Below are 16,125 nucleotides of genomic sequence, written 5' to 3' on the forward strand. Positions count from 1 at the left end.
CTTCTCCTCCTTCTATTCTAGCCACAGTATTTCCTTCCATTTCACCCCAGCTTGCCACTTTTTGAACAGAGATTATAGCCACAACTCAGGTAGCAGGAAAAAAAAACAAAACAAACAAAAAAAACATAAACAAAAAACAAAACAGGAGTTCCTCAATCACCTTCAGTGCAAGGTCAGACAGCTTTGTTCAAATCATCTTTAAGCTGCTCTGGCCAATCTTACACTTGAGTGAATGAGGAGCACTCACTCTGAGGTTTTGTAGAGCCTGCAGAAGAGACAGTAAATTCTGCAAGTGACTCATTTCAGACTGACTGTGTATGAATTTGGCAGGGCAGGAACAACTAAGAAAGGGCTTGGGAGAAGCAAAGAGCCAGAGACAGTGTAAGACAAGACTGTTTAAGGACTGATTACAGTTATCGCAACTGTAGCACAGTACCTGTTCCTCTCTCTTTTGCTTCCGTAGCTGAAGACCCTCTTCCTCCCGCCTGCGACGCATCTCATCAGGGTTTAGAGATTTGTTCTTGTAGCTCTTCAGTCGGAAATTCTCTTTTCCTGAGGTCGTCATGGTTCCTTTACAATGCGATTAAAAAGAGAAATCAGAAAAGAATTACTCTTCAACGACATAATATTTTATATGGTTTCCATCTCTTAATCTCTGTAGCCATGCACTTCCAGCCACTGCTCTCCCTATATCCCATCACCTGACTTCCAATAACTCAGAAGGTGTAAAGCAAAATTTCACAGAAATGTCACTTCAGTGTGCCAGTTCTTCACATCAGACCAACAAACTTTTATTTTACTCTCGGAGACTGCAAGGCATGAATAAGTTTAATATTTTGTTAAGAAAGAACTGAGATCTATAAGGCAGAGTATACAGCCTGGGCTAAAAAGAAAACTGCATTAATAAATATTAACATTTCTCCACACAGGGAATTAGCCAAACTAATTATATTCCCCTGTCTTCACTCAGAAGTGAAGGGGTCTTTAGCTGCTTTTTTAGCTTAATTCACTTTGCAAGTCAGTACAGGGGCTTTTTTGCACTCCAAATCCACATTTTAAGTTAATTCAACACAACCCTGTGTTCCTTCTATTCCGACAAAGCCTCCAAGAAAAATGAAATGGAAAGAGAAATGTTGGGTGACGATGGTTTAACCACTGAAAATGCTCACTCCTGCAAAGAAAGCAGTGCTATTCTTCCCCTCCTCTCCACCCCCAGCCTCTAATCTTGCCACTGTTTATGCAGAGGGGCCTTTTTTTCAGTCTATGATTTCCAAGTACTGTCTGTCTTACGTAACTCAGTGGATCAGCATTTATAGCTACCTATGATGATTTTCACATGTACAATGCTGCACTTTGGAGTTACTTAGGATAAAACAATAGCTATAAAACTGTGTGGAAAGACCACGCACCCCTTAAATCAATGGGCTGTGGATCAGGTCTGTACTCTTAGTGCTCCATTCTGCTGCTACCTCCCTCCTTACATCCCTCCTTTAAATTCAAAAAAGGTTGGGGACCAAATTCTAAACACCTCAGTATTTCCATGCATCTTCATACAGATGCAGAATCTCCAATATGTTGTAAATATCTGCAGCTCTGTAATACAAAATTTAGGAAACTACGTTATATAAAAAGTTACTCTACAGGGCTTTTAAAGGTCTCTTTCAAATGCCCTAACATGTTGTATTAAATATGCTACCTACCTCAGATTCTGTAAGCACAGAATCACCAGGTGATAAATGATCTCCTGTGCACTTTTTACTTTAAAATGGAGCAACATGAGTGTATACAGACTCTCAACAGCTTAGGTTTCCTATTTAAAACACATCAAACATATAATCAAGTCTACTTTAACCTCCTCTTCTTTCAGTTAGCATAAGGAGTTTTAAGATATTTAAAAAAAAAAAAAAAAAGAGGATACCCAAATGTGCTTCTTATTAGAGCCTCTTTTTAAGTTGCTGCTACCTGACAATCATTTATAAGAATTCTGATGATCAGAACTGACTTTCACAGAAGACATTTCGGGCATCACTTCAAGCGTTACTGTATTCTGTCAACTGAGATTTAAAAAACTGTTAAGGGACATAAAACTACTGTATTCAAGATCAGTCACAGATTGCACTGAACACACCATAAAAGCCTGAGCATATAGGCAAGTCATTCAGCAGCCTAATTCTGCTGAAAAGGCTCTTCCTGAAATGGCGTTTTGTTGTTTTTTTTTAAACAAAGGTCCTACAAAAAGATAAATCTCAGAACATGAGAAGTTCCCTACGTCATTCTTAACAGCTTAGAGACCCCTTTCTTCCTGTGTTTAGGTGTCTGAGCTTAGAGTGTTAATGTTTCTTGCAATATGCTTGACAATAACATTTTCTTCCCCCTTTTAGTTTAAGTGACTACTAGCTGTATATTAAACATACAGACTATCTGAGGAAGCCCTGGATTTTAGCTGCAAAAAGAAATTCAGACTAACAAATACTCAAGAGTACAAAATTTCTTTTGTTTCTAAAACATTTTGAAAGAAATATTTTATATATTTTAGAATTAGCAAAATGAACTCAAACACCAGATGGACAACCATGAGCTAACAGGACATGCCTAACAGGAAAAAAGCTTTGCAGCCACTCTAGTCAATCTGCCCTTCAACATGAACAAACACGGGCATACACAACAGCCCAGATAAGATCTCAGGCCTTCCATGATATTATTAATTCTCCATTTTTGTCTGAAACACATCTTCTCAAACTCACAAAATTATATTTGCCTTTATTTGAGATTTCAGGACTTTGACAGCTCCTGTGGTCAATTCACATCTTCACTTTCAATCCCTAAAAGTTCTTCATTTAAAGAAATCCTCGACAGGGAACATCTTCGTTTCTTAACACTGGATTTCATCTCATTTCTATTATGTATCCCCCTCTGTATGATGTTCCAGTGTTTCTAAACATCAGTGACACCATCCAACTTCACCATCAGCAAGGTTCCTTAGCGTATTCTTCCTTATTGTACTTACTTACCTAGTTTCCCCTCATCCCCTAACTTGCATATTGATTTCTTTCAATTAATTTTGCTTCTGACTTTAAGGTAGTAACTTTCACTTTCCTCTCACAGCTCTGTTAGCCCTCTCCCATTGTACTTTACATCATCGTTTCATTTATTGAAAATACAGGCACAGGATTTACTTGAATTCTCTGACTTTACCTGAACCCCTCTACCTAATGGCTTCACAAGAATTATTTATTACACCCTTTATAAGCTTTAGCTGCAACTTTTGGCTATGCTCATTTCTGACTTGCAAGACAGCTCACTTTGCTGACTAACTCCCCCTATTTTCTGAGTAATCTATACACTTAAAATCCCTTCAAAATAGTGTATTGTGTTTTACCTGCGAATAATGCCTTCCTACAAATTCCTACCATCAAATGACTGGGAAGACAGTTTCTTCTATTAAAGGTGAAAAAATTAAGCTCCCTTCACCATTGAGAAGTTGCCAATTCAACTAGTAATGAATTCAGTAATTTATTTCATAGTAGTCCCTCACTGGTAGCAAATAAACAAAATCCCAACACATAGCTACATATCCATTTTATATACCTGCCTATCTAACCTGTATAACTATTAAATCCAAAGGTTTTTTCCTAAAAGCAGCTTTTGTAATATCCTCAATATCTCCTAAAATCAATTCTTTCTTCATCATTCTTTTACTGATTCCCCAACTACTGGTGAAAAATTCAATGACCACATCCAGAATTTCATCAAGCCGACATCTACTGCTAGCATCTTTAGATGTATTCAGTGTGAGCACACAAATTATTTTTTTAGGACTGAAAATATAACAATTCTATGTTAGTTGTTACAGTTGTCCAAGGATTGTTTGCTATCAATCTCCTCTTCCATTTTTCAGGATGTAGGCCTTCCTCCAGACTAACCCACAGACATAAAACAACTTCAAATTACCTCACTCATCTGCAACAGCTTTTTTGTGGCTTAACTGAAAACCTTTCAATGGCCACTTTAAGTTCACTTGTGGTAATTTCTTCACAGCAAAGAGCAAACCCTAGATCTTCTCTGCACTATCAAAATTAATGCTACTTCTCGTGAAAATCTGTGGTGGTTGTCATGGAAATGTTCTACCCATCTTTTCTTCCCTAAAGATAGCACAGTATTTTCCACATTTTTTGGATACTCCTGTCTACAGATAAAAACCTCTGGCAACCTGGTGAGGCGTTTTCATAGTCTATTCTTTAGGTTTTTGAGCAGCACCACTCAAACCCCATATGACACTTTCTCTCCTCAGTTTGGCTGCCATGAAAAAATGTGTTTTTTTAGTAAAATTAAAAACACCAACTATTCTTGAATGTCTGCATTTCCCTAAGGAAATGATGATCACCGAATTTTTCACTGATCAAGACAAGTACCCTACCAAATGTGGATGTGTTCTAAGCACACATTTCTAGAAGAAAGGAAAAGTACCGCATTTCTCCTTGCTCATCAAGTCAAAGAAATTCAGAGGCACTGGGAAACGCAGAGTCACTTACTGTGATGACCTACCTTGTCCCAAGCTATCATCTAGATAGGAACAAATATGAACTCTCTGCCTTCTTAAATCAGATATCACTGTTACTAGACTCAAGGGCTTTGCCAGAAGGAATGCCATGTGACTAATACTCTTGGATATTCCACACGTCAGAGGTATCCAGATGTAAAAATAAAGGCCTGACAAATCAAGACCTGCATAACGGTATATATAAGCCAGATGACTGAAACTAAGATTACCAACTACACTGCTGATATTGGAGACTGTTAGAGACAAACCTTCCTTCTTTGGAATTAGGGATGGGAATAAGGAAAAAAAAAAGAAGTGTTTCAGAAGTGTAGACCTGTACAAGAAATACTACCTTCCAATGGAAATATATCAGAAGATGAAGACTTGAAAATGAAGGCAGACAAGGAGGTTGGAGAGAAAAGGTGTAAGTGATAAAAAAAGTTATCTTGAAGATCCATGATCCAACATACTACCAGTCTACACTTCCTAACTAACAGAGCCAAGGACTCACTGGAGGCATACTTGTGAGCTCTAGTGTACCATCAACCTGCTGTCTCTCCTTTAGACTGCTGCCAGAGACAGTGAAAAGACACGAGAGGCTCTGTTGGCCCTGAAAGGACAACCTGTGATGGAAATGGCACTGTATAGATGGGACTCCAAGCACTGAGAGAAGCTGGAATTATTCAAAGTAAGAAATGGTTCAGCTACGCTACAAAACCCTTACTTCCAAAGAGATTTTTGTTTATTGGCTCTGCTGTAGGACTCTAGACCTCCTAGAGAATTGAAGTTTCCTCACAATCATGCTTCTTGACACCGCGCCAAATACCTACAGCACAGCCTGGACAGATGTTTGAGCAATTCACTGAGCTCTGATTACAGGACGCATCATCTTCTGACAGTCTTAGTGAGAGACTAGAAAACCTATCCAATTTACAAAACTACCCTGAAAGCAGCACTTGGTCATTCATTAGTCTCATTAACACACTCCCTACCAATCCAACACTTTGGCCACAAATGTGTTTGGTTTTTTCCCCATGAAGTGCACATTTTGGAAAGTCCTTCTAATTTGCTTTTTGGCAATTCTAAGACACCAGGTCCAGGATGCTAACAGAAGTATTTAAATCTTGTGGAAGTAAACTGTCAGCTTTCCTGAAGTTGATATAAAAGACAATGACAATGAAAGATCTTCATCATAAAACCATTAATAATATAGGGTGTAGAATGATAAAAAATATGACCTGGAATTAATGCTATTTCCCTGGAAAAACTTCTAGAGCAACATCCTACATTTGCCCACATCCACCAAGTCTCTACACTGTTGACCGTGTTATCTGAGGGAAGAAATAAAATAAAGAAAATCAGCAGCCTGACTTCTCTCTTCACTGCCACCTCCTGTTGTTTGAAAAACCAGCTCAACCAGATAAACATTTTGGTGAGGCTGTATCTGCTTCTTTTGCAAAATTATTTGACAAAGCATACTGGATTACAGGGGTCTATGGGAATGCCCATCAGTAGAAAAACCCATATCACCTAAGGGACAGGGGTGTTACTTTCTAATTTCAAGTGTCTTCAGACTCTTGTAAAGCTCAGGACATCTAGAGGAAAGGATATTTAACTGTCTCAACTACAAAAAGCTATTGTTCAAGCAAAACACAGCTGATTTCCAAAACCTTTGCTTAACTTTCTCTAGCTGTAAAATGGGATTGGGAAGCATGTCCCCACTATGAAATTAACAGTTACAGTATTTGTAAAGACCTGCAAAGTAAGTTCTGCTGATCATATATCAAAACCTAGCACTAACAAGGAAATAAAACGATCGTGTGAATTTCATTTTCTGTGGCTTGGGAAAGCTGTAGCAGCAGGCACAAGTGCTATTCACCAGCAAGAATGACAGACTTTAGTTTATGCAGAATAGCAGGGACCCACACTCCTAGAGCAACCCTCACACAAGAATGATGGAGAAAAAACAGAACCACCACCTCCTGCTACCCAAAAGGCCAGAAGATTAAAGAAGCTTCAAATGTAACATAAGAGTCATAGCTAAACATGGAGAGAATACATAGCCTTGAAACAGGGTTCAGACTTTTAGGGACTTTCTGTCAAAAACTGGAAGTAGAAAAGGGGACTTCTTCATGGAATTGCTGCCCATCTCCATATCTTTCAAATCTGCTTTATTTTGCAGGCATACTAGACCTATTAGGTTTTTTCCATGCCCAGTAGTAGGCCTTAATTCACAATTGTTTCTGTTCTAGCACCTTTAGAAACCTGTGAAATAGCAAACCAAGTACTAATCCAACTAATCTGTAGCAACTTTGGCATGTTCTAGCTCTAGGCCACTTGGCAAGTTGGACTGGTACTTGCTTAAAAATGAGAACAATCTTAAAACTTAAGACAATTAATGCAAGGCTTGAAAAGACAGACAGTTTTGCACATTATGGAACATGATATTACAAGACAAATTAAAAACCTCAATATTGACTGTTGCTCAAAAGCAAAAAAAAAAAAAAAAGGAGAAAAGACTGCATTATCTGAACAATGTTGAGGACATCCGATGTCAAGTTTGTAGGGATGTCACATTTCAACAATGTGACCTCCTCATCTTCCACAAAAGAAAAAAGGGCTGAAAAGGTGGTTAAAAAAAAAAATATAAACCACCACCATATCAAAAGTATTTCTACAAAATTACTCATCTTGAAGGGTCAATTGAGTACACCCCCAGGTAACATTTGGAAAGATCTTCTGTGCTTACACAAAATAGCTTTTTTTAAGAGACTTGCCTAAAATCAGGCCAACACCAGCTTGTCAGGCCCCTGACCTTCCTTTTTTACACTTTTTTACACACACAGAAAGAAACAAAACAAAAAGTCAATTGCAGCAAAAAGAACACCAACAGAAACAGAATTACTTGACACTTGGTGCTGTCTCAAACTGACATGACACATCAGCCTGTATTACTAATTAAGCACACCGACAGCCACACAACTGGGCACTTAAATCAATTTGTAAAGTTAAAGGATTATGCTTTTTTTTTTCCTTTTTTTTTTTTTTTTTTTTTTTAAGAAACACCACTGAAGAGATGAAGTAGTAATGCATTTACAAGGTTTATTGGAGAACACTTTTACCCAGGGGTGGTGGGGGAGGTGTGTGTCAATACAAGATTATACACAGTATATCTAGCACTTCACTATACCTTTACTATCACAAAGATATTTCCAAGATTATTTGATTTCAATTTTTTTAAAGTCCATTTTGACTTAACGAGGTAACAGATACAGCTTTCAAAGCTCCAAAAAGCTTTGAACTTGAGCAAAAAGGCAGAAAACCTGACTCTCAAAAGCCAGGTCAACTTAAAAGGAAAACATCTTCAAATTTAACTGAGCCTTTCTGATTTGAGCTGCAAACACAAAATTCCTTTACTGCGTTCAAAGTCATTGCAGTGCAATAAATCTGTTTCAATGAAAAAACCTCACCCCGATTTCTATAATCCCACAGTCCACAATCAACCCGAAACCAAAAAGTTCCCACAAGTCATAAAACAAAGCACCTAGTGATGGGGAATTAAACTTTTCAGCTGCACATGATTATAGTAACATTAAAAAAAATAACCTCACAATAACTTGTCCATCTACACAAAATAACAGAAGTAATTATTCCTGTGTGCCAAACTAAAACATAAGCTGTTTTTCTTTTACAGCAGAGATTCATTTCTATTTTGATTAAGGTTACAGCACACCTTCCCTGCACTTACAGAATGAGCTGAGCCACAATATATTTTCTGTAAGGTCATACCTAAAAACCGGACCTTTTGAAAAACAACAGTCATGTCTATCACTTGATAGTCATCATCTTCATTTGACAGCCATCATCTGTCAGAAAAAATCATCCTAACATTTCTAACATCCTAACACATCCTAAACATTCTTTACAAGAGAACAAGACTGCACCTTTCAGCATTTCATATCATGAAAATATGAAATCTCAGGCACTTTAAAACAAATTAGGTTAAAAGTAAACTAAATTAAGTTGACTGTGTAGTTTCAAGCAACTTTTGTTTGGGTTCATGAGTATCAGAAGGCACTGAAACCAAACCGACCTCATGCTTCCCCTGTTGACAAATTTGCCTTCAACAAATTTATTGGTTCCTGTGACTCAGCATTATGGAAGATGTGTGCAAAAGTACAAAATAACAGTAAGTCAAAATTCTACTGATTTCATACTAGCTTTGGACATCAGCAACCAAAAGAGTCACATAATACTGATGTATCAGCTGCATCAAGCCAAAACCCAAAGGAACTTTAAGGCTTGAAAATGCTCATTCTGCCTCCCTCATCCCATTTACACCTAGCACCCCTCCTACCAAAAGCTCTCGAATCCAACACACAGCACATTCACAAAGACATCTCTTTTCCTTTCTGATTATTTCTCAATACAAAAAAAAAAGGTAAAACGAGAACAGGTAGACAGTTAAAGAGGTGATCATGTGGAAGCTAACAAAGGAGTCCTGCATCTTTAAGAGGCAATCTCATCCCCCTTCAGACAAAAAACACATCACAACAGTCTAATACTAATCACATTATTATCTGACTTTACTTAAAGGTAAGCTGTGGTTTGTGTGCCACCAAAAGGTGGCTTGTTTGCCAAAATGTCTTTTCATGTATCAACAGGTGAATTTGCTTGCAAGTATAACCTTAGCACTAGATTTGGTAGGCTTACAATGCCTTGTTTGGATATAAATACATTCAGGATGTTTAGCCACAGGATATTTCTTTCTGAAGTCAGTATATCGCTTATGTATAATCTCAACTTTATGCCCAGACTGTAAAAAAAAATGAAATAAAATAAATAAAGATCTGTGTGTGTCAAACTGGTTAGTTTCTCACAGAACATATGAATCCTCCTGCTGAGCCTGGCAAGCATTCTGAACTACCAAATAAAAATAGAAAAAGAGAAAATAATTACTCTAGATCATAAGGAAGCTTTCAGCAACTGGTGACGAGCTAAATCTTAAGTCTTACAGCACACTCACCCTCTATATACACCCAGGAACGCAGTCGTATTTCTTTCAATTCTAATGCTTTTAGCTTCTGCCTCCTCATGACACTAAGCATTAATTATGCTTCAAGAAAGTATGCACTTTATACCAATTTAAAATTTCTTTTATGTCGCTGAACTCCATTTACTCCTGTCTTACATGAATGGATCAACAGAAGTGACAACGCAGTGTCCAATCTATCATTACTTCCTACCACTTCTTCATACCCTCCCCTACCACTAATACCCTTTTTAAACCAATTCTGGTGAAAGGAAATTTACTGATGGTCACCCACCTTAGACTACCTCTACCTTTTATCCTCAAAATGAGTTATTAAGCCTGCACAACATTTAATGCAGTTCAAGATATTCATGAGGTGGCATCATATAATTTCCAGTCCTACTGTTCTACAGATTTTATATTTAGCAGAGGTTTTCACTGAGTGTTTCATTTAAAATTACCTTTGCTGTTCTTCCAGAGTTCCTCTACCTTCTTCAAAATAATTTAAAAGTACTGATATTTCTACAGGCCTTGCATCCTACTGCTGGCATTCTGTATCTTGAAAACCCCACATCAATTCTTGGAAATAATACAGAGCAATTTAATCCATTACTTGCTTGACAGACTTCAAAAACCATAGCAGACTAAGGATGCATTTTTCTTCAGAGCAGACTTGCTCTCATATCGCTGTCCCTTATCTCTGCAATTTACATCAGCATTTTTTTCACTAGTATTATTATATTATTTAAACACACTTGTTCTCTGAAAAAAAGAGGTGGTCTGGTCTTTCTAACTTGTTGTTTGTCCATTACATCACTCCAGAACCTCCTGTTTAGATATTTCAGCCACTCATAACATTTCATCAAGTGAGTAATTCCTTTAATGCCTTTTATTTTTCTTGACTTGCTCATAGCCTACTAGGCTCCCTCACACCCCTATTCCCTTTGGCTTTCAGAAGTATTTAAACGAATCCATTAAACTTAGCTATTTGCTGCTGCTCTTCTATTACCCCTTATGTTTCCAATTTACATTAAAACCCCAACCCTAATTCACATCACTTTTTTTCTCCTTTTTTATCTGCTATATTTTATGCTTCTTGACACAGACTTGATTTCCATTTTTCTGGAGGGCATACAGCCATTAACCTCTCACCTCTTGCCACAAATTTATGTTTTCTAACCTAGCAACTCCTTTACTGTTGCCTTTAAAGGTACAGTTTCCTTTTGTGTTCTTAAGGATATGAGTTAAGCCCCCCATTTGCCCCTCCAGGACTTGTAAAACACTTCAGAAGAAAACTACCGCAGTCCTGTGGAGAGCCAAACAGAAAGATAATCAAAGCAAGTCTGCCAGATATAGGACAGTCTAAAACAAAATGTACCATTCTGTTCACTTTAGCTTATTCAAAGGAAGGGGAAAAAAAGAAAAGGGCACTGTATTGAAACACTGAAGTTGAAATAAGACTATCAAACAATCTGGTTAAATAAACATTTACACTTAAGAGTCTCTATAAAGAACCTTTTCAGAAACTGCTACAATATCTGACTGTAGTATTTCTAGTTCTCATAGTGTCTTTGGTCAGTGCTGCTGACAGGGGCTGTTGCTGCCTTTCTAAATGGGCTAAACTGTAACTTCTCCAGAAACCAGCACTCAGCTGAACATACAAGACCACATAAGCAAGCCAGCTCTGGAGATATCAACACAGAGAACACTGGGGGGAGAAAAAAAAAAAAAAAAAGAAAAAAAAAATCAACAGATGGCACACTGACAGCAAAAGGTAAACATCCTGGTACAGTGTTAGAATTAGAGATAGGATGTAACAAAGACTCTGTTCAGAAGTTTGGGGTGGGAATCCCAAGCTCCCAAAACAGCCATGTTTCTTGGAAGTGAAGCATCACTGCACCTGTTTGAAAGATTATGACAAGGGAACCCATTCTGAGAAAAACCTCTACCATGTCATCTTATGTTACCATGCCTCAAGCTACTCTTCGTTTTCCCTGTGCCTATGGGTACGTCTAAAGGGTAATTAAAAGGTGCAACCACAGTTCAAGTAGAAACAAACTTGTTTTGAATGAGCTAGTTCACGTGTCAACGCACATGGTAATGTTGCAGGGTGAACAACATAATGAAGTTACAATAAAAACAAGGACAGATACCCCAAAGATTACTTTGATTCAAACCATGAATTTACACAGTGTTCTATTAACTATTCTATTCTAACTATTAATTGCCACAGGTATGTAGAAAATAGCTTTAAAATAACTAGTTTCTAGGGATAAAGTTGCAATCCCATTTCCGGATAGCTCACAGACATATCCCAACTTTGTTAAGTCTTTCGTTACCATGCTCAGAGAGGAAAATAGGCCAGCAAACAAAAAAAAATCCAGAGAAACGGCAGCTTGAATAAAGGATAAAGAGACTATTAAACACAACCATTCAGCACCATTTGGGAATTCTGCAGAAACAGCAGCCCAGTATTTTCACAGCTCATGACATATCTTTTCAGCCCGGAGTTTCAGTTTTCATGAAACGCCCTCAAGAGGCAAAGCTTAAAATCATCATTACGTGTCCTCTTGCCCGAGCAATACAAATCTAAAGATTATGAATGGGATGCGTTTCTGCAGGTTCTAAGGTCTCCAGAGACGTGACAGGTGGAAACGGCCACCACGGCTCCAGAGAAAGCGCAAACCCTTCCATCCCATATGGGTAGTCAAAGAGATAATAACGCTGGGGTAACGCCAGTCTGCAGGGAGAAGGGATAGCTTTGGTAAAATCAACTAAGACCACAAGGAAGGTAAAAAAAAAAAAAAAAAAACAAACCAAAAATCCAAAAGAAAAACCCGCCCAAGCTCGGAAGACCCAGGAGAACGTTCCCCTTCCCCTCCCCGCGGGGCTGAGGCGCTGCCTCTCCTCACACACACACACACACCCCCGGTCCCCCCGGGAGGACCCCACGGCCGGTCCCACCGGCGCTCACCAGCACCGGAGAAAACCCGTTCTTTACGGCACGCTGCTACCCCGCCTCCCCGCAGCCACCCCGCCGATTTCTAAAACCGGCCCCGCCTCACCGGCACAAATCCCTACCCCCCCGACCCACACCGGGGTTCCCGGGGCAGAACCGAACCCCTCCCCCCCTTCCCCCGGCGGGAAACGACCGGCCCCGGCCCACGCGCGCGGCTCCCGCCGCTCCGGCCGGCCCCGCCCCGCCCCGCCCGCGCGGCCCCCGCCTGTTGCACGCGCGCAAACCGGGGACGGAGAGGAAAGAGGACGGGGGGGTGGGGGGGGGCGGTGGGAATGAGAGAGAGAAGGGGCTCCCGCGGCCGTCGGTACCCCCAGCCCGGGCCGAGGCGTCCCCCACCGACCCCACGCAGGGACCCCGTTCCTCCTCCCGCGCCCGGCCCGGCTCACCGCCCGGCTGCCGTTAATTCCCCCCCTCCTCTCCGCCCGCCCTCCCGCCGCCACTCTCCCGAGGCTCTCCCCCCACCCTCCCTTTTCACCCCCGTACCTGCTACCGGCGCGGCCCGGCCCGGCCCGGCCCGGTCCCGCGCTGTCTCCTCTCAGGCCCGAGGCGCGCGAGCGCCGCTCCCTCCCTCCCTCCCTCTCCGCCTGCCTGCTCCAGCGCTGACTGGCGACGGCAGCGCGCATGCGCGCCCCCCCCTCAGACAGTCGCGTAGCTTCCGGCCCTCACCGCGGCACCCTCTGGGAAGAGGAGAACCCTTTCCGGCGAGCCCTTCTCCGCCCGCCCCGGGCCCGGCGAGGCGAACCCAGCCGGTGGCGACGGCGTCCGCTCACCCTCCTCGCAGTCAGCGGCTCCTTCCTGCGGACGGTGACACCCGGTGGGCAGCGTCCCTAATAAAGACTACGACTCCCGGCATGCATCGCGCGTCAGGAGCACCCGCAGACGGGGCGCTCCCCCCACCCCTCTGCCGCGGGGCATGCCGGGAGTTGTAGTGAAGCTGGGCGGCGCCGCCGCAGACCGGGAAGGTCGCGGGGGGGGGGGGGGGAGGCCCCGCCCCTCCCCGCCTGAGGGGCGGTGGGCGGGTCGTAGACCCGGAGAGGGAGGCGATGGCGGCCACGGCGACCGGCCGGCTGCCTCCGGCCATGGCGCAGCGACCGCCAGTGGCAGGGCGGTGGTGTTAGGCCGCCGGCCGTAACCTGCCGCCTGTCAGCGCTGCCTCAAGGGAAATTCGTGACAGGCAGCGGTAAAACGGACAGGGACCCCCCCCTCACCCCCCACAGGAGGGGGCTTTTATAGCCCGGGATAACCTAACGAGCTGATATTTCCACTTTAATTAACGCTTCCTGCCATGCAGGTTACGTAGTGGCGGCCTCGGTGTCGCCGCAAACCACGCCGCCGCACGCCAAGCGCCGGCGTCGAGGAGCGAGGCCGTTTCGAAGCCGTTACTTCGCGCCTGTGGGGTGGTCGTGGAGCGGGCACGGAAAGCCGCAACAGCTGCCGGTCACCCGTGGCATGCGTTGAGACAGATACGTGCGTTAGGTTGTGTGACCAAAGATGAGAGAAATTTTATGTAGGTTATATACTAAAAAAAAAAGAAAAAATCCCAAACCTAACTATACTGATCATTGAGGAGGTGATGTTCTACAAGCTCATCCGCGCACCCACAGAGGGGCACAGGGAGACGGCAGCGGGGGGACACCCCACACAGCACCCTGCGGGCTGCTCCCAGGCCCACCCCAGGAGCCATCGGCCCACCAACGGCCCGTCTCCAGGAGCACAGGGGCACGATGGCCGTCGGGAACCCGAAATTAGAAAGGGACACCTTGTCCAGGCCCCTGCCAGGGCTGTCCCAGCCCCAGAGCACCTTTAGGGCTGGGGGGGGTCACTGCGTTCAGGGGACACACGACGGGACACAGGGGAAGAGCGTTTGGGCGTTGCACGGGACTCTTCAGGGGAAGAACCAAGGGCAGGGTTGAGGTGATCTGTGGGGGATCAAGTGTGGGAGAACAGAGGGATACGGGAATAAAAAGGGCCGGTTGCGTGTCAGTGGTTTGTGATGGTTTGGCCGTGCCCTGTGCCTGACCAGCGCAGCCCGTCCCGTCTTCTCGTTAAACTCCTTTCGCACTTCGGCCCGGGCGAGGGACTCTCGTTACCCCGTGCAGGGGGTCTGGGGGGGTCTGGGTGCCAGCGGCTGGGACCAGTGCCCACGGGGCAGCCCCTGGCGTGGGCGCAGGCGTGCGGGCGAGCGTGTAAGCGTGTGAGCGGCAGCGAGGGTGCAGCTGGGCCAGCCGGCGCAGGGGCCTGGAGGAGAGGAGATGGCTGCTGGGGGGACTGGGGAGGTCCCAGCAGCTGCGGAAGATCCTGGGGGTCCCTGGGGGTGAGACCACCACAGAGGAGCTGGCTATGGGGGACCAGGGGGACTGGTGAGACTGGGATGAAGGGGCAGCTGCTGGGCAGACTGCCTGAGCCCAGCTGCTAGAGGGATCCATGCCGTAAATACGTGTGTGACTGTGTATATATATATATATATATGCACATATGCTCACTAGCACACCTCCATCCGGCTCAGCCAGAGAGGGGGGGGTGGGATGAGGTCACTGGCACTGTGTTCGTGTGAGTGTTCTGTGTGGCTTGCCATGTAATCTGTGTGGCCGTCCGTGTATATGTGTACATATGTGGTGTATACATGTATTTGTGCACAAGCTCAGCCTGGCTACTGCTTGGACCTGGGGACATGGAGCTGCGGCAACCTCACCTCTCTCAGCCTACCAGATCTGGCCCAATTTTCCCATGTCAATAGATATGTATATTTGTATACATATCATATGTATACATATACGAAATACGTATCATATACATAAGTATATTTCATAGGGCTTCTGTATGGCACAGCATTTCTACCCATAGAATTGAGATATGAGACATTTAAGCAGACAGGCAACAGCTTTCTCCCAAAGCATTTGCACCAAAAAATAAATACCAGTTACACTTTTCTTTCAGAGATTTCATGTTTCTCGGACCCTACCAGTAAACACATCTGTAATGCAGCAGAAGGTCTGGTTACAGTATTAGTTGGCATTCCTGAGATACCTTGAATCAAATTAGCACAGGTCAGGGTGGCAGCAGAGATCCGCAAGTTCTGTTCTTGCCGAGAGTCTGGTTTCAGGTGTGGCTGACCTCATACAATGGTCTGCTGCAGGTACAAGGATGAATTCCTGTTTCCCGTCACCTTCGCTCTTCTGCTCCCTTGTCTCCACCACATGCTCATTTTCAGGGATGGTGAACTACATTCATTCTGCGCATCTTGTGATACCCTGCCCTAAAAGGCCACCACAGATGATGCCTTCCTGCAGTACAGCTATCACCTGCAGGCAAGGATTTGCAAAACTTGGCTGCTTGTGTTACGTGAGGCTGCGAGGCGGAGTACCAAACAGAGGGAGGCAGACCCAGGGCAGGCTCTCTGGGTCTGCATGATCACTGAGCAACACATGGAAGCAGTAAAAAGTGCCACCAGAGTTCAGACTGTCTGGAAACACAGAGATCTAAAACCAGGCTGACATCAGGTGCTGGTAAAATTAAGACGGAAGGTAGCTTCAT

General features: G+C 43.5%; 1 protein-coding gene across 1 annotated transcript in view; it reads right to left on the reverse strand.

Moving 5' to 3' along the window:
* KPNA1 (karyopherin subunit alpha 1) overlaps nucleotides 1-13,209 on the reverse strand; it is a 52,772-nt gene extending 39,563 nt beyond the window's left edge. The window contains exons 1-2 of the mRNA XM_069785928.1: nucleotides 13,075-13,209; nucleotides 437-570 (exon numbers count right to left, since the gene is read on the reverse strand). Coding sequence (XP_069642029.1) covers nucleotides 437-565 — 129 coding nt within the window. The 5' untranslated portion in view covers nucleotides 566-570; nucleotides 13,075-13,209. The remainder of the gene's footprint in view (nucleotides 1-436; nucleotides 571-13,074) is intronic.
* Between the last annotated feature and the right edge of the window lie 2,916 nt (nucleotides 13,210-16,125).

Source organism: Haliaeetus albicilla, chromosome 6 (assembly GCF_947461875.1).
Source record: "Haliaeetus albicilla chromosome 6, bHalAlb1.1, whole genome shotgun sequence".
Classification (NCBI taxonomy): Eukaryota; Metazoa; Chordata; class Aves; order Accipitriformes; family Accipitridae; genus Haliaeetus; species Haliaeetus albicilla.